At 37.9% G+C, this 18,684-nt stretch overlaps 1 protein-coding gene across 1 annotated transcript; it reads right to left on the bottom strand.

Annotated features, from left to right (window-relative positions):
* Positions 1-368: 368 nt before the first annotated feature.
* On the bottom strand, positions 369-18,153 carry mrasa (muscle RAS oncogene homolog a). The gene is made up of 6 exons (XM_015000992.2): positions 17,836-18,153; positions 6,479-6,724; positions 5,435-5,588; positions 4,441-4,540; positions 4,039-4,118; positions 369-2,683 (listed from the first exon to the last, which is right to left on the bottom strand). The coding sequence occupies exons 2-6, from the start codon at positions 6,669-6,671 to the stop codon at positions 2,584-2,586; spliced, it is 627 nt and encodes a 208-aa protein (XP_014856478.1). The 5' UTR covers positions 6,672-6,724; positions 17,836-18,153; the 3' UTR covers positions 369-2,583.
* Positions 18,154-18,684: the final 531 nt, after the last annotated feature.

Here is an 18,684-nt window from a genome sequence, read left to right as displayed (position 1 = left end):
TTTTTGGCAGGGAATCTTATTTTATACCCATTTTTATACCTGTTTCTTGTGCATGCATCTTAATTCATAAAACTAAACAAATGACACCTAAAACTAAGACGTTCCCTAAGACAATCTAAGAAAGGTAAATGTCCACCAAAAAACTCACATTTTGAGATTCATGTCAGAAATTTTCTAGAAAAAATAAAATTTCCAAGCTCCAAAAGTAAAAGATTTGCAAGAAACAAAACTGAGTTGAGATTATTTTCCTATCTACAATGGCCCTAATACACCATTGTAGCAACATTTTCTGGACTTGAGAAAGAGTTACACAAATGCAGGAAATTTTTAACTCAACTTGTTTCTATTCGTCAATTACTCCACACAGATTCCAGTAAAGCAGATTTATTTTCATCCCAGGACCAAAATTTGTTTCTTTTAATTTTCATCTTGGTCCACAGTATACAGTACAGATACTCAAAGGCAAAAGGAAAAAAAAAAAATTTTTTTTTTTTGTCCAGGTCTGGGACACAGTGAGGTAACAGACAGAAATAAATTATTCAGTTGCTTAAAAACACTTTCCAATAATCATATCAATAATACAAAAATGGTATCAAACACACATGATGCAATAACTTTTGTAACACATTCAGTATATTTTTGCTCCCCTTCCATCCAGTCTGTTTGCTCAAAAGTCAGTCGTTTCTTTTCTTTTTGTTTTCTTGAGTCCTTCTCTGGAAAATGTCCCTTTTAGCAGTAGCTGCTGATAAATGCAGAGTTGTTTCTGCTGAGGTTCCACTTCCAGGCGTCGGTCATTCAGTCAAACATCATACAGAAGCACCTTAATTTAAAACTGCGTAATAATGCGACTTTTGCTTCCAATACAATTTTAAATGATTACATCTCAAATTAGTTGATTGGTTTTTACAATCATGGCCAAGGCAACAGGCATACGCAGGCACACGAGGCTACAACTCCAATCAGCTGTTTGCTCACGTTATCATTTTACATTCAGATATACACATTTATATTTTATATTAACCGTGCCTTCCAGCTCACCTACAGGTTTAAAAAGAAAACATGCCAATAGGAAAAAGTCAGAGATTGTTTTCAAAGTGCAAAAAACGTATTCCTCCAAGAGTTGGTGCGCATCCTGAAGAGGAAGCCGCCCACCAAAACTTTAGTCCAATAACAGTACGAGCCATTTTTCATAGATTAGTCTGCAACGTTCCACCGATCTGGTCTGTAGCTACTGTAGGACATGGCTTTGAGCCAGAAGAGCGCAACACTGCCCTCTTCAGGCAGGTTTCCTAGCACTGACAGATTCCTAAAGCTACAGGATTTCATCCTCTACCTCACCAAGCGCTGATCATCAAATATCGTAGTCCTGAAGTCGATGGGGGAGGCGGGAAAAGCCCCTGGATTGAGATAAAGTGACATCACATTATTTTGGTTTGTGGCCAGTGCAAATCAGCTTCTCCAGCCCCATCGCCCGCTCATTTATCCCTCATCTATTCTACTTTACTAACAAATTCATAGACTTTATTTTCTGTGAAACAGCAGTGAATTTGTCTACATTGCCACATATAATTACATATTTTTGTATATCACATCTGTCATTTGTACACTTCAAAATAAAAGTAAAAAAAAAAAAGACAGATGGAAAGATATGATCAGAATGAGAAAAACGAAACATAATGCTCATACAGAATTGATCACCACTTACAAGCACATAAGAGGGAACAAACCCACTTGTTTTTTTTTAAAATAGGTATAACAAAGTGGCTCTTGGAGTGGGGAAATAAAATCCTCAAGTATCTGTAAACATGGCTCTTACTTGATCTCAATACATAATTCTCAATTTTTTTAAATGATCATAAGGGAAAAAAAAAAAAAAAAAAAAAACATACTCCACAGCTGACATGGCCACAGTCTATTCAACACGTATTTTTTTTTATTTCCACCATCCCACATTTCTTCTCCTAACATTGCCAATCCGTAACATGACCTCTTGGTGCACGTTGCACCACAATCAGCTGCAACGCCGCCAGAATACCCATCACCACTTCCACATTCAGTCCTACCTTCACTCTCCAATAAAAGAAGCCCACTGCAAAACAACTGTGGCTTTATTTCCCCCCCAAAGCTGTTGTAGTGAGATAATATAAAAATAAAATAAAAAAAACAGGCGCCACTTTGAGCCAGTTACTCCATTTTCCTTTCCCCTCTCAATTTCTTTCTCTGTATTCTCCTCCAAAAACGTGTGAAATCTTGTGCCGTAGTTAGTTACTCTGCAGTTGTTCTGTTTCAGTTTTCATTACAGAAAGAGGAGTGAGGTTGGGGAGAAAAAAAAAACTAAGGGTTAGAAGAGGAAGGTAACACAGTCTTTCCGATGCACCTCGAAGGGCTGAGGGGTCGCCTGTCAGTTCAGCCTTCAGTCTCTCAGGATCCATGAAGCTGTTCAGTGACACGTCTACCTCCGTCTGGCTTTTGTGCTCCAGTAGTTAAACACTGCTGGAGAGTTCCCTGACATCCAAAGGTGTGTATGTTTTTCTCTGTCCGTCTGTGTGTTTATGCGATGAGTGATGCCGAGGAGAAGGGCGGTCACAATATGGCGCAGTGGAACCTGTGGGAACCAGTGGAACGTTCCGCTCTCCACTTCATCTTCTTTTTCTTCTTCTGGTTTCGCTCTGGGACCTGTTGTCTGCAGGAGGGGGGGGAGAGAAAATTTTAGACAAAAATTAAGATTTCATAGTTCAAATTTGACTGGAATGACTGAACAAAAACTTGTTTTTCTGCACATAAATGTAAAGAAATAAAAAAAAAAGCCAGGATTTTGTCCGTTTTGATGATGAATTTCTTTTGTGTCAGTTTTCCTTTTGATATTTAAGATTTTAAGCAACTTGTATGAAGAGACTTTGCTTTCTTTTGTAAGCTTAATTGTCCCTAATGCACCTGTATTTATACATTGATACAAAACCATTGGACAGTGGAGGGCACACTTCCAAAAACGAGGTTGCTTACCGCTTTTGCCAACTTTGAAAATGTTTGACGACAGTTTCCCATAAATAAATATTTCTGGATAACTTCTAAAGTGCTACCACATTGATGAGTTAAACATGTTTTTTTTTTTATTCGTTTGTTTTAAGAAATTTGTTTTTCCTTTTGGCTTGTTGTCCATCATTTTCTATTGCTTTAGTAAATTAACCTGTTGATGCATTTAATATCAAAAAGTTTGACCACTACACTCAATAGAAATGTGAGATTACACAAACCAACTGAAATAGGAAATAATAATAACTATATTGCTTTTGATTTTTGCCAACGCCCTTTATATTACTGCAGTACTAAACTTTCACCTAAAGATGGCAACACTGGTTCATCCAGCGGTTCAACCTTGCAGCAACTTCTCTTGGTGCTGAAATCCCATAAAAACTATAAAAATAATAATAAAAAAAATCCCTTCAACTACAATTGCGGCCAAATATTTTCAGACACAGAAAACTTAGCAAAAGTGAATAAAAAAAATAAATAAAAAATAAAAAAATATATCCACACTGGCACAAAATGCCCAAGCATCATTCAGACTGAATTAGAAGAACAAAATGGTTGATTTAAAGGGACAGTTTATTTTTTGTCAACTAAAAGGATTACCACTAGTAATATTGAATTCTAAAACCAAATAAAGTTTTCCCCCTAGCCAAGACCCCTTTCTCTGACTTCAACACCACACTGTTACCACAAGAGGGCACTGTTGATTCACCTAGCAGGAACTCATCTATGGCATGCTGGACACACAAACTGTCCACTTTTGTCTCAGCAGGTCAGTCCCAACAGCAACAATCAAACTAAATGGCCACAATGAAAATACATGAGAAACAAGCCAATTCTTCTGAAATCACAAATGACAACAAAGTGGCATGAAATAACTAAAGGTCATTTTCTGTCGCAACCTCCCAAAAAACGTTTTAGTTCCTTCTTTTTACCATCATTACTTCTTCTTATGATCCAGATAAGCACCCCACATCTCCTAAAAATCAAAAGAGTTAATGAAGTTACCTTATAACTCGGACCAGTTCATGAAAGGCTTTGTCCACATTCATTGGAGGATCCTTGGCACTGGTTTCAATATACGTTATCTGAGGAAACAGGAATAACAAAATTTAAATCAATGCTGACAGTATTTAGAGAAGAGGGATGTGAGCTAGAATCATACTCAACAGAGGACAGAAGGCTCGATTTGTATAAACTGCATCATCTCTTCTTTTCTGTCAAACTTTAATTCTCCATTCCTGATGGTGTACTATAAACTCAGATTCTATGATGGTTCCTTCCTCTTTCTCTCTGCTCTTTGGTCGTTTTGTGTTCACAGTTCAGACAAACCAGTAAAAAGGCTTGAGAAATTAATGCTGCATGCGTTTAATTAAAAAGGAAAACTGATATCAGCACTTTAGGACTCACATTATGTTTGGCAGCCATCTCCTGGCCCTGGTCTGATGTCACCTTCCTTAGATGAACCAAATCCACTTTGTTAGCAACAAGCACCATTGGGAAGGCCTCCCTGATGGAAAACAGGAAAAAAAAAGATGAAAAAAAATGAGCATGTTGAAAGTGAACCCATTATCCAACAGACTAAATGGTAGAATGTATTTCTACATTAAATACGCTTGTATGCGTCTTAACTGTCCGAGCTGTTTTAGCACAGCAGCTCAGTACTGTTTGAGAGGTGTCTGATTTCTGCAACACTTCAATCCTCTAACAAAATAAATAAATAAAAGCGTTTACACTCTCAATACCCAATATAGACGGACAGCAGTGTGTTCAAGTCTAGCTTCTATTTTTTCTGGTATTTGCAGTTCCTGCAGTGAGAGAACAGGCACTTTTATTCTGCCTTCTTCAACATCTCCAAAAGGAGGCCGTTTTAAGGAAATCTCCAAAAATATTTCTAATAGCTCATATTTCCTTTTTGCATAGTGACCCCAAGCCTGCTGATTCGATAAAAGCCATAAAAACAACCTGAAGGAGGCGTGATGACAACACACAGAAATCCAACTTGTGTTTTTTGTTTTTTTTTAATCAGGTGCTCTGTGTCCTGCAGACATGTTTAAAAACAATTTAACTAGTGCAGAAAAAAAAGAAAATAAAAATACTGAATTCAACTGTTTATGAGAGAGATAAACACACACTCTGTTTAACTGCGATGTAAATGTCTGTTCCATTTAAGAGGGTTAGTTCCGCTTATCTTAGCCTTGCTATATTTAACATTGCTGTGCATACATTCTTCGGGGGCCCATGATTCATCACATTATGACTGCAGTCTGTCTTTTCTCTCACATTTATGATGACAGTTAAACAGTCCCTCACATAAAAAGGAGACACTTTTTCCATCAACTTAGGATATTTTCAGACACTAACGTCGTGTCGTGTCGTGTCGTGTCGTGCGTCTCCGTCTCACCTGTCTTTGACCCGTAGTATGAGTTGATGGAATCTGTCCACATGTTCGAAGCTGGCCTTGTCCGTGACAGAGAAGACTATGAGGAAACCGTCTCCTGTCCTCATGTACTGCTCCCTCATCGCGCTAAACTCCTCCTGGCCTGCTGTGTCCAGTACTGGGGAAATGAAAGCATGAACTCCCTTAATAAACCAGCAAAATTAGCACTTCATATTTCACGAATTACACGAAAAAAAAAAAAGAAAAAAAAAAAAAAAAAAGAGTTCCCTGCTGCTTTCCAGGAAACAGAAAATGTTTGACCATGAGCATTCTTTCCATTAAAACTGCAGGCCTTTTGCCATCATGTGCTAATGAAATAGAGGAGTAATTCATTTACAGTCTTGGTAAAAAGAAGCTAATAGTCCTACAATCTTCTGCATATCACAGCATAACAATTATCTGGTCTTAATCTTATGACTTTGCCGTCTTTGTTCAAGTTGATACTCGTTTTTAGCATTAGAAAGTAACGATTAGAAGATCCAACTGTGAAAATGAATGTATTTGCAAAGACATTTATTTTTTGCATGTTAATTAGTGATTTATTCCTCGAGTCAGTCTGTGTTCTCATTTTTGACTCTCCAATACTTCCCTAGATTCTGTGGCTGAATAAAATAGACAAATAAAAAGCCCAAATCATCATTGGTTCTCTTCAAAAATGCCACCGTGTCGTACGTCCAGACTGGGGGGAAATTCATTGTAAAACAAAGTCATGCTGCTTTAATTTTAGAGAGAAGAGGCCTTGCCCTGGTAAAACTTTAAGGCCTCCGATGCATACAGTTAAAGTGCAACACTTTTTTCTTTTATTTTCAGCGATTTAGATTGTGTTCCCAAATAAACAGGACACTCTGCAGCAGAAACAATGAGCTGTTTGATGTTACATAATTTCTTCCACGTGTAAACCCCCAGTATGTTATTACAGCTGTCGGAGAACTGCTAATTACCCATGTGTGTAAACAGAACTAGCAACCCAAGGCAGCAAATGCTTTTTATAAAATAACTCGAACTCACCGTCCAGTATCGCCCACTGCCCATCTATTTCAGTGTGTTTAAGGTACGAGTCCTCTATAGTGGGATCGTAGTCTGGCACAAAGATCTTCTGGAAAAACTGGATGGTTAGAGCGCTTTTCCCAACGCCACCGTCCCCCACCACCACCAGCTTGTAGGTTGGCAGGTTGTCGCTCGGCACGGCGCTGGTCGCCATGGCTACCTCGACAGTGGTGGGAAGAAGACTAGAAGGTGGCTGGTGAGACACACCTGGTTGAAATGGAGGACAGAAAAGAAAGAAAGGGGTTGGGGGAAGATAAATAAAAGGGGATTGACAACAAAGGAGAGCAGGAGAGAGAGATGTTAAGGCTTTTTTTGTTGCAGCTGCTTGCTCGTCGCCATGGAGACGACAGATCATAGCTAAGGGTTGGAGATAAAAGCAGAAGGAAAGGGGGGCAGATGAACCAACTACAAAATGAGACATTGCATTTAAAATGACTTTTACCTAGAGCTGAGGGGCATTAATTTAACATTTAAAACTTCACAGAGCAGGAGAATGAAAATTTAACCAACCAGGCAATGTAAGAATCGTTTTACCCGGGTTCAGTTTTGGAAGGTTAGAAGATCTATTTTCCATGGCTTAGAGGTTCATATCACTGCTAAAACCTGCAAGAGCTCCAACATGTTGTAATAAATAAAACGTCTGACCCACCATTTCCATTCGTTTTCCATTTTCTATGTCAAGATATGGTCTATTGTTAAAAATAGAGTAAAATAAAACAGGATAGAAAAACCCTTAGTGACCCAGTTGGGAAAGGCATTATAGTTCACTTCAAGCTGAACTCTGTAATCCTTTTGCTTCACAGCACAAAGACAAACAACAATACTTGTTGCCTAAACAGAGTTATCTAAATCTCACCCCACATCAGTTAACAATGAACACTGCACACACACACCCACTAAACACCTTGTGTTATTGCACAGTCCTTCATGCTTAAGCAGTGTTATTTAACTGGATCAAGGTGAGAATAATTGAGTTGTTAAACTGATAGCATTTGCAGTGCGACACTTGATATTGTCAACCAAATGGCAGGAGGTTATAATATTTAAAACTCAAATTTAAGATTTTTAAAGACCATTATGAATGAAACTTCAGACCCGACACGTCACAGCACAAACATACAATTTATTTATTTGCAATTTTCTTTTGTATCGGTGAGCCAAACATCGTCCAGCCAGCTAGCAATAAATTTGCAATTACCCATGATGGACATTTAGCAGCCAACTGGTGTTTGTGGCTACCAGCATTTACTATTCATGACAATTTACTAGCGTAAATAGTCCTGCCACAATAAATGTTAAGACCTGTGATTGACGCATTTAAGGCCAACTTATTTAGTTAATAAATTTAAAACATTTTAAGGTCTTAATTTTGGGCACATCAATTTAAGGCATTTTATAGATGTGCAGACAGCCAGGGTTAGGGAATTTAACGCAAACCGGCGGTCTCATATTGAAGGACAACCGATTTTAAACAACCGTACAAGATAACAGTCTGTTGAAAAGGAACTATAGACAATACCCTGAAAAAAACAATATTGAAAGACGGAAGTAATTAAACATTAGAAACAGAAGCAACCAACTACTGACGCTCTGCTAATCATTCTTAACATGTTTAGAACTGGACTCAGTGTTATGCAGCTTAATTAAAACAGAAAGATTTTAGCTTGAGGGTTATTCTGTATACTCGCTCCCTGCTTAAAGACAAACTGTCAAATCATCTGTATGGAAAGACTAGGTTTTTTTTTCCCACAACTGCAAAAACCTAAAAAAGTCATTTTGGATTTCGGTTTAACAGTGAGATTGTTATATCATGATGATATCCCATAGGCTGTGGAGTGCAGGCTGACAGAATAAAAGAAAGATGTGATCCAAACTCTTTGACTCGACACACACATCACAGCAGGAGTCTGTCGTTAAAGCAGCTCTCCCCTTCTGTAACAGCGTCATACAGACTGGATCAAGACGCCGATGTCATTTTATTCTTGACTCTGATCCAGACTCTATGGTTCTGTGTTGTTGCAGGTCATATTTTTGCTGCTTTTACTCTCGATGTTTTGTAACAGACGGGAAGATCTTGTTATCAAAACGTGGTGCTAGCGGATAGTCTGCTGGCTGTGGTGAAAGTTGTGTTGATTCATAACATTTCTAGGCAATTTTCTGAAGAAATCATTGAAAAAAATAGTTAATTATTCCCAATGGAAAAGTAATCTATTTTTTTCAAAAAGCTGTTGCTTATAGCTATGAGTAGGAATGATCTCCTGTAGTGGTCTGGATCACAGCAATTCTTAAGAAGCTTCTGACTGAAGGCACTCTGCTGTAAAATAGTCTCGTTTAAAGGATGCTCAAGGTTGTACATCCAGGTTTTTGGCCATATCAGACACACCCAACGACTGTAGTGGGCCAAAAGTCTGAGGCATACAGCATGAAAAGAAACTGAGTTCAGTGCCGTTAACGGTGGAGCAGCAAATGACTAAAACCCAAGTATTTAAGAATTAAATTGCATTTCTTTTCCTATATTTTAGAAGTGTTTAGTATGAAGAGAAACTGAGGAAATCATTCCACAATTGCTTCTCTGAAGAAAACTAAAGTAATGGTTTAAGAAACAGGGATCAAACATTAGTTTACACTGAGAAAAACAAAGTCAGACATTTTATTAAAGTTCAGAAAGTTTTATATAGGAAAAACAGTAAATCTGCTTTAATGTCAGGCAAACTGAATTAGTTGCGTTCCAATGGAAAACTACAAAAAGCCTCTAAAAATGAAGCAGCATTTGTCACCAGTGTTTCAGCCCATCATTGTGGTGAAAGCTGCTCTATAAATACAAGAATGCCCTAAATCTAAGTAAAAAGAAAACCCACAGCAGCCTGAATACAGTTCCATTCAGAATGACATACCAGATGGTCCAGTATGTCCAGAACCAGCAGAAATATGACGGCTCAAAGACGGATAGCTGTAGCTTGTAATTATAACTCCCCACCAAGTTAAAATAAACATTTTGTACGAGTGCAAGAATCGGCACAAGAGTGTTTTTCTGTTCGGCTGAAGTCGGAGTGCAGTTCTACACGGAGCCCATCCACGATAAGACCGCCACTAAAAGATCGGGACAAGTGGGGAGAGCGGGAGACGCAAGAGGAACAGGATGATGAGATTATTCATAAACGGAAGAAAGAGGCTGAGGAAGCAGAGGCACACGAGGACAGAGCCAAACAGTTCAAATTAGGCCTGAGTCACCACAACGGGCACCACCTTTTCATGGTTTGCTTCCTTTTTTGAGTAAAGACATATTTAGACCCAACCAGCTCAGTTGTTCCAGTTTATGACACACAAACTACAGCTTGACTTGTTTGTCTGTTTCCTGTTAAAAATCCAATAAATATACTTGAGGCTACAGCATGGAGCAATTAAAAAAGGGGTAGAGAGTGGGTTGGTAAGGATCTTACACAATCTTTTGTGCTGCTAATCTATTATTAGCCTGGTTAAACAATTTTGTACTGAAATGTTCTGAATTTGCATGAATTTACATTAGCAACCTTGTTCTGCTTTTCAGTTTCAGAGAACTCCAAATAATCTTCTGCTTTTAGATTCAGTTTGCATACACATCTAAATAAACATGCACTTGATTTCGTTTTACACATTTTAAAGATGGTTTTAATACACCAAGGAGGCATAAAATACTTTAATTCTTTCAATAAAAACAAAAATCTCCAACATGTTCATATTTTCTTTGCAACATGAACTTATTTTTGCTAATTCTTGAAAGACAGCCGATAACACTTAACATCTTTCTGCTTGACTTAACATCACTACAACACGGTTTAGTGATGATCTATCATCTATTTTGATTAATAATTGAATATTAAAAGTCGCTTAGGAGATTTTCCATTCCATTTTCATGGAAATTTAACAGTTTCCCATCTTAAATGCAAAATGTTTGGCACAGTTCTGATTTTAATTACTGCATCGAGTATGTTCTTTAGCAAATGGTCTTTTTATGCATTCATATACTCAGTTTATCAATCAACCAATTACTAATTTAGTTGATGTTTAATTCAATGATAGATTTATTACAATTAATCAAATTAATTTTTTCAGTCCTAGTAAATATTAAAGCAACATCTGAAGACAGTAAAATATATTAGCTTGGGCACAAATTGTTCTTCTAATTACCCTAAACATACAATAAGATCAGTTAGAAAGCAGTGATTTAGTTTGACTGCCACTGGTCATTCCTAATTGGAGGCAGTTGACACAGAAACAAAGGTGGCAGAACCATGCCACAATGGGAAAGCGAAATGGCCCAAACAGAGTCTAGAGTGGGATGCAAAATGCATTTTATACGGTTCCATTTTGGAATATAAACATTTGATAATCTTTACTACAAAGTGATGCTCTACGATGGAGAGGATGTGATGACAGGAAAGTGGAGAGATAATGCAGAAAAATTGAAACATGATGCCAACGTCAACATGTTGTTGATTTTGAGGGCTGTGGTGAGATAATGCACTTCTTGTGGAGAAATTGTAACATTCAAAATCAACAACAGACTCCTGTATGAACATCAGGAATTAAGTGTTTCACACATTTTGTTCTTTTCATCTTTGATTTTTCTATATTGTGAAAAATGTACCTCAGTTATCAGATGGTTGACCCTGTGGATATAAGAGAAAACTCAGTCTTTTGAGAAAGTGGCCACTTATCAATCATCAGTAAATCAATAAAATAAACTTTAGCATGTGTCTGATTTCTACTATATTAAAAAAAGAAAAGATTTTACTTAGAGGCTTTTCAGTCTGAGCAGTGAATGGGTTAAACTCTGAATCCCCCACTTTTCACACAAGTATGCAAGTTCAATATAACAGCTCCTCTCTGTCTTACTTTAAAGCCTCTCGGCTGAAGCGCACAAAAAAGCCACACATTCACCAACCACTAGCACAACACCCCCACCCACGCACCCATTCCTCCTCCATCCACCAGGAAACAGCTGTCAGCTGGCCAGAGTCCATCCTTTCCTGCTCGGCACAATAGAGGGAAGGAAGATGTTTCCTTCCTTTCCCGGGCTAACCACTCATTTGCCCAGGCTGAGCAAAAAGACTTACGTTCCCGACACAAAAAAAAGGCTCAGCAGTTGTTGACTTAGTTGGGTTAAAAAGCTGCACCACAATAATCCAGCAGTGCCAAAGACAGACTTTCAGGAATTTCTAACAAGAATTCTTGCTACCAGTTTCAAGCTTGTTAAACACGGAGAGTCTTTGCTGCAAGACAGGTCACCACCCACCAGGGCTGGTCAGGATGTCCCTCTGGTGAGGTGAGCACTCCTCTGAAGCGCCCAATAAGTGCAATCAGAGGTGAGAATAAGACCTGATCGCTAATCTGTCCAACAATGGACAGGGTCATGCTTGATGTTTGCAGTACTGTCCACATGAGGGCTTCCATTTGACTTCTTGTCAGCATTCTGCTTTAAAAGCATGCATGCTTAATCTGCCAAACCATAAAGAATACAACTTCCTCAATTTAACAAAAAAAAAAAAAATGCTGCTATGTCACAAAGTCTGTAAATTTCAGACACATCTGCTACTGCTGACATTAAAGACGCTAGCAGCAAGGGGAACATTTGCGGGTGAAGTTTGTGTGTCAGCAGCTAATATTTTCTCTCACAATGGCTTCGGGAAGCCTCTGAGGGACTTCTTGGAGAAATCGCCGGTTGCCTTCTTGAGAAAGGATAAAGAGATCTCCATGTTCACGTGGGAACGGAGCAGCAGCATAACTCACAGAACACAAACAAGGAAGAACACACCCCAGCCTGCAGAGCCGTACTGCTAAACACTCATCGAGCTCCAAACTCCTGAAAAATCTAAAAACCACCTTCAGTATTTAAGAATTTGTTGTCTTTTAAATAAAACATAAAAAAGCTTTAAAGAGTCTTATTTCGCTGTCAAATCTTTTAAGAATTCCTCATGTCTAATGTCTAACAGATATGAGAGTCTAAAGGAGGATTTCTTTTAAAAATAAAAATAAAATAAAATAAAGAGCAATCTCATTGTATATGTTCAAAAAGGAATGGGAAGATGATGTAATAAAGATTTATTTTAAGTCGTTGCATGATATTAAGGAATACATTTCATTGTAATTACACTGCAGTCCAATCCAAGTCATTTACAAAAGAAACACATTAAAACAACAAAAAGGGGCACCAACTACTTTGCAATTTGTCTGATTGGGAATAAACATCAAGAAGTTTAAAAAATCTTGAGTTTTGAGTTCTAATACTCAATATCGGGTTGAAAGCTTAAGAGAAAAGAAAATCATAAATGTTTTGAGTTCATCAGCTTGAAAAGCTTCAGAATCTTTGCAAAGATTAATCTGTTAAGCGCATCTTACTTTGGGTCAGACAAGGCCATTTATTCTCTCAGAACCAACTTGGGTTTCTGCTCACCTCCATCTCTGAGGGAAATTAACTTTCAGCATGTGCTGGTCTTTGGCTCAGATATTTAGGAAATGTTGGTGGTTTCTCACTTTTTGGACATTCAGAACCAAAATTAATTATGTAGAAGAATAAGAAGCCACTAAGTGATGTTGAGGGCAACGAAGCAGTGAGGAAACAAAACAAAGATGTGCAGGAACAAGCTGACCGGGTTTGATTTTGATTCAACAGGGCTGTTTTTCTTTGGAGCATAGGTCAGCATATACACCCCAGTGGCTCTGCTGCATCCTGGGAACCAGACGTCACAACCCTGATAACTAGAAGGAAGAGGATTTTGGGAAATGTGTGTTGCATTAGACATCTAATCAGAAAGATCGGATCTGTTATGTTGACCAACTACATTCTTAAAGCGGTTACAGATAAAATGCCATCAGTCACCGGCCGGATCAGTCTCACATTCCAACTGTAGTCATTCTATGAAATAAAAGGTTTACATTTAGAGTTTCTAATACAATAATCTGCATTTAAATTACAGTCACAAATGAGCTACTTAAAAAGCTCTTTGAATTTGAACTTATAAAAATATAAAAATTAGATTACCCATATTTAAGTGGACTCTTTGGCATGTTAGCTATGACCGCCAAAGGAAGTTCTTAACATTGACGATTCTGAGACGCAATCTGCATGGAATGAGAGTTAGTTATGGCCAGATCTAAAGTGACAATGAAACTTTAAGAGTCTAGCAAGAACATCTTTAAGTGGTCACTACAGTTATTTGGTTGCAAGACAGCACTAAGGACTAAGCCCATTGTTACAGAAGCTTTATAATTTTTAATAACTCTGCCTCACTTCAACAGTTTCTCCTGAATTTCAATGAATAAGGATGCCAGCCATAGCCACTTCTTTCCTGTTGGAAGTTACACAGAGCTGGATCCATCCAACCATAAAAAGAAGACATATGTGGGGTTAAACTTAAAACTTTTTTGATCATGTAGGAACAGATCTGACACATGGACATGTTGCACCCTGCAAAGTCTAAGCACTTGAAGAGGTTCCTGTAGTTTGAAAGAGCCATGTCCTGCTCTGACCTTTGTCAACATTTAATGACAACTTTGTTTTCTCTTAGTGGCTTTCAAGGAATGTCTGGATTTCATGACGGAAACCCTTTACCACACACCAACTATACAGACAACTGCAATTTAGGAGTAAATCACAATTTATTTTAAAATGCTAAAGACAAGACCTGGGTAAGTTAACAATACTGAGGCGTGACCAGTCTGCCCATTACAAGGTTCCGAAAAGCTCATTTTAAAAAAATCAGACACCAAAGAAACTTTTGGAACGATGCGTTTCTCAAGCTATGCAGAATAGAGTGTAAGACAGCACTGTCCCTCCCCAACTTGTTGCTTAATTGCTATTTAATAATCTAGATATAAATGAAGGCACTTACTTAAGTTGACAGCAGAAAATAAAAATAAAATTACAAGAATAAAGTCAAAATAAAACAAGAAGTTGTCATATTGCCAGAATAAAGTTGTAATAGTTTCTAAGCATGACCCTCATACTTCGTCATATAGTCTTTTTCTTAGAAGAAATAAAAATTTTACTGTTAGGAAAAATGTCCAGCCTTAAAAACAGACAAACTCCACTGGAGCAGATTGCCTGACTAATTTACCAGATAGTATTAGATTGTTATACTTATGCAACTCTGTAAAGTGACAATTGCCAAGGGATAGTACGCAAGCGCGTATAAACTACTACATTTAGTGTATTTCATATCAAATTAGTAAATAAATGTTGAGATATAGTAATCGCAGCAGCAATAGGAATAAACAGTTGATTTTCTGTTTTAAAAGTACAAAAAAAAAAAAAACATGATACCAAAGTATTTTCCTTAACACAAATATCTAATACTGGGCAATGCCAACAGTAATATGAGAAACATTTTTAGAAGTTTAAGTCAAATTATAAATGTATATGACAAACTTTCAAGGCAGTCACAGTCCCAATGCAGCCAAAGCATAGAGTACAATTTTGTGGATGACATACTTCCTTTTTTTTTTAACTGAACCTATTTTGTACATTCTTGTGGTGAGTCCAAAAGAATCACCACATAAACTAAAGATTGCGTAAACAAACTCTTATCGTTTTTAAATCCAACTGCAATATGCCAAACATTTTAGGGAGTGCATTGCCGGGACAAAAAGGGATCTAACAAATTTAATATGTACTGTAGTTGTGGCAACAGTTTTTTTTTTAATTTTGTTTTGTTTTTGGTTTATTCTTTCCCCAACTTACTAGAAAACACTAGTAATATTCTGTCACACAGGTCATATTTTTGGTCCACAAAAAAAAAAAAAAAAAAAAAACTATGCAACTAAGGAGATTAAATTAATAAAAATGGCTTAAGAAATGCCTACCACATCACTGACTCATCAACATTAAGTAATACATTTTGCTGAAAGTGCATCTCCATGTACTGTGCTTAAAGATGTCCTCCAAGCATATAGTCAAAGTATTCACAAAGCTATCAAAACTAAAACTCAGTTAACTTTAAGAAAAAAGAAGTTACTTATTCATGAAGTAACATTTTGCATATTTACACTGTCCCAGATTGTATAGATGTATAGTGTATAGATGGGAAAAAACTGGTATTTACTTAACCTGGCAATGCTTCTTTTGTTTGATGCATAAACTCAAATAATCCTGTTTTCCCCTAATTTCTGGTCAGAAAAAGAAAACACTTCCTTAGAGAAGACCAAAGAAGCTGGATCTATTTTCTTACTTTTATTGTCCAGGTGAACAGTACTTAAATGCAGTACAGTCCAAATCAAATCAACTAACTTTGCAGTGCCTTGCAAACTTATTCTTATCACTTTATTTCACATTTTGTCATTCAAAACCCACAAGGCATTTTATTTGGACTTTATGAGATAACGCAACAGAAGGAAGTGCTAAATTGTGAAGTGGGAGGAAAGCGATACAATGTCCAAATCTTCTCACAAATGAAAACTTGTGACATGTATTTGCAGTCAGGTCCTCTGAAGTCTTCGCAGAACAACTTATCACTGCAGTTAGAGCTGCAAGCCTTTTGGGCCATTTCATCTATCACCTTTACAGATCCATAGACTGAAATCTTCGTATAAAACAGCTCAACATCAGCCTAATTGAATGGGTAGCATCTAAGCTGATTGCTGATTGGATTTAGGCATTTCTAACGCTCGGCTCTAAAACATAATGCTGTAAATCTGGCTGTGTGTTTGGGAGGGTGAACCTTTACCCAGGTCAAAAGTCTTTAGCAGCCTCTAACCCAGTGGTCTTCATTATGTCCTGTCCTTCATGTTTTGGGGGATTCCCTGCTGACACACACCTGACTCACCAGGGGGGGATTTACAAGCTTCTGCAAAACTGATGGCGGAGGCAACATGATTGCGTTTTGCTTGTAGCTCTAGCTATCAGATTTGAGAATTTTCCTCTGTATCCTCTAATAAGTTTGTGGCAAACTGCAAAAGGCATGTCCAATGATTTTCTCTCATCCATAACTTTATTATTTTCAACTTTCTTAAAGCCACAATTCTGAATGGTATAGTTGATTATTCTGTCAATACCTGTGCAGCTTGTTTTGTTAGTTCAGGTCAAGGGCCTGCCACATGTGGTTTTTACAAAACCATAGAGGAAATGTTTTTGATTATGTTTGCAATACAAAATTGTTGTTTTAGGAGGGGTTTTTTATAAGTTATTATGCAAAATTTGCATCTAATAATTACAACAGAATTTTAAAAGTAACTAACTTCAAACTATGCTACCAATCCTTCTTCATTTTCCACATATAAAAAAGGCTTCCTTAATTTTACAGTTTTTGGAAGGGATTTGATTGGTTTTGAGATCTGAAAATAAAAAAGATCTGTTTAATTCTACAACAAAGCATTTTATGTAGTACATATCTGGAAAATCATTTCTAGAACCTCAGAGTTTGATTTTGCAGCAGCAGGTGCAAAAGGTTGCCGAGTACATCCCTCAACTTTATACTTTTTATAGTCACAATTTTTTTCCACATTTACATGGTTCTGTCACGTAAAAATCATAAGATACACTACATATGTGAAACCGGAAAATGTTTGAGATTTATTTTGCAATCAGAACATAATTTACTTGCAACAATCCAATCAAAAAGGCAGCATTTACACTTTTGTGTGCTGATCCAAGATTTAATGGCAGATAATCCCGGTTTAGCATTCCTGTAAAGCAGTTTTAGCAGAATGCCAAGATTTTTCCTCCACAGACAGACAACCAGATGATGTGATGATTTCACAACCCTATTAATAGTGATTAAAGTGTGCTTCCTGCTCCAGACTGACTGCTGCTTCTGAATGATCTCATGCTATGATCTGATACAAGAAGAATCCCTCTGTTCTCTCCGTGTCCAGCGCTTAAATGTCCTCACTAATCCCGCTTCAGAGCCGCTGCTGTGGGTGTGTGTGCGTGGAAAAACGAGAAAGGGGCCCGTCGTGAAACACATAAACACTGCAGCAGGGTTTTCCCTCATCACTTGTGACAAACGCCGTGTTTTTCTTACGTATCCCACGGGGGGAAATCTGCTACACTGGAGAGAAAAAAAAAAAAAAAACAAGAGTCAAGGCCCCGTCGTTCTGTCTGTCTCTGTGAGCAGGAGTTGGATGCAAACAGACAGCAGCCGCCCCGGAATATAACAAATATGATTCGTTTAGCAACAAACAAACACCCTAATTAAAAGCAGCTCACCTCCTATGAATGCTTAGCTGGCTGTCATCATTCTGAGCTTTAATGAGCTCCTCACATCGGGTTCTTTTTCTTTATTTTCTCCCTATAAACCGAACATTTTCCGTTAAGGGACACCCGAACACGACCTGCCACTCACCGAGTCGAGCTCCCTCCCTGACGCCGACACGACCGCCGTCCTCACGCCGACATGTTCCTCCTCATCTCCGCCGTTTTTCACAACGCCGCCGCCGCGCCGCCCTTTAACATCCACAGGCTCAGAGCTGCCCCACAATCTGCGAAACAATACGCTCAGTAGCCAATCTTTGTATTGCAACAGCTGATGCTATAAATAGAAATGCCCGGAGGGGTGGACGAGGATTCTGGATGACACTGGAAATGTCGTTGATGTTGATTTTTCTGCTTAAAATCATTCCGACGTTCCTCGATAGTCTTAAAGTTTCTGGTTGTTCATTGTTGCGACGGTTATTTTCAGCTGGTTAAGTGAAATCTACCAAAGCGCTTACATAGTTCCCCTTTTTTATGACGAAATGGTCCGCTCCCTTCTAAAGTGGACTTCTTTAAAGGGATCTTCCGGATAATTAGGGTTCCAAACAACCCAACTACATAAACTTCTGCTACTACGTCGGGAAAGGGGAAACACTTTGTATTTATGTCCCATTATATCAGTCACTTCTCTCTGATATTTTCCTCATCATTTTTACATTAATTTCCATCCACTGCACAGACCTATATGAAGTAGTTTCAAGAAATATGAAAAAGCCATGAACAAGGTACTCTGATCAGATGATGCCTACACCAATAATGCTATATGCAGTGGACAATTAAACCATCCGGGGTCATTTTCCCACAAGTTTTTCAACTGCATCTTATTAAACACACATATTAGCTGGACTCTTCAGAACTTGACTGCATGCTGAGGTAATTCAGCCATTTGATTCTGTTGGACCAGCTATGAATCTAAAATTTGCTGGTAAAACAATGAGTG

This window comes from Poecilia mexicana, unplaced genomic scaffold (genome assembly GCF_051168715.1).
Source record: "Poecilia mexicana isolate PSO_F unplaced genomic scaffold, ASM5116871v1 scaffold_2, whole genome shotgun sequence".
Taxonomy (NCBI): domain Eukaryota; kingdom Metazoa; phylum Chordata; class Actinopteri; order Cyprinodontiformes; family Poeciliidae; genus Poecilia; species Poecilia mexicana.
The sequence above is the reverse complement of the archived record's forward strand: the minus strand, read 5'-3'. Positions and strand labels throughout refer to the sequence as shown.

Coding starts and splice junctions, on each gene's coding strand:
- mrasa (XM_015000992.2), bottom strand. CDS start 6,671: ATGGCGACCAGCGCCGTGCCGAGCGACAACCTGCCAACCTACAAGCTG. Junction 4,541..5,434: donor ATACTACGGGTCAAAGACAG/GTGAGACGGAGA, acceptor GTTTTCCATCAG/GGAGGCCTTCCCAATGGTGC. Junction 4,119..4,440: donor AGATGGCTGCCAAACATAAT/GTGAGTCCTAAA, acceptor CTGTTTCCTCAG/ATAACGTATATTGAAACCAG.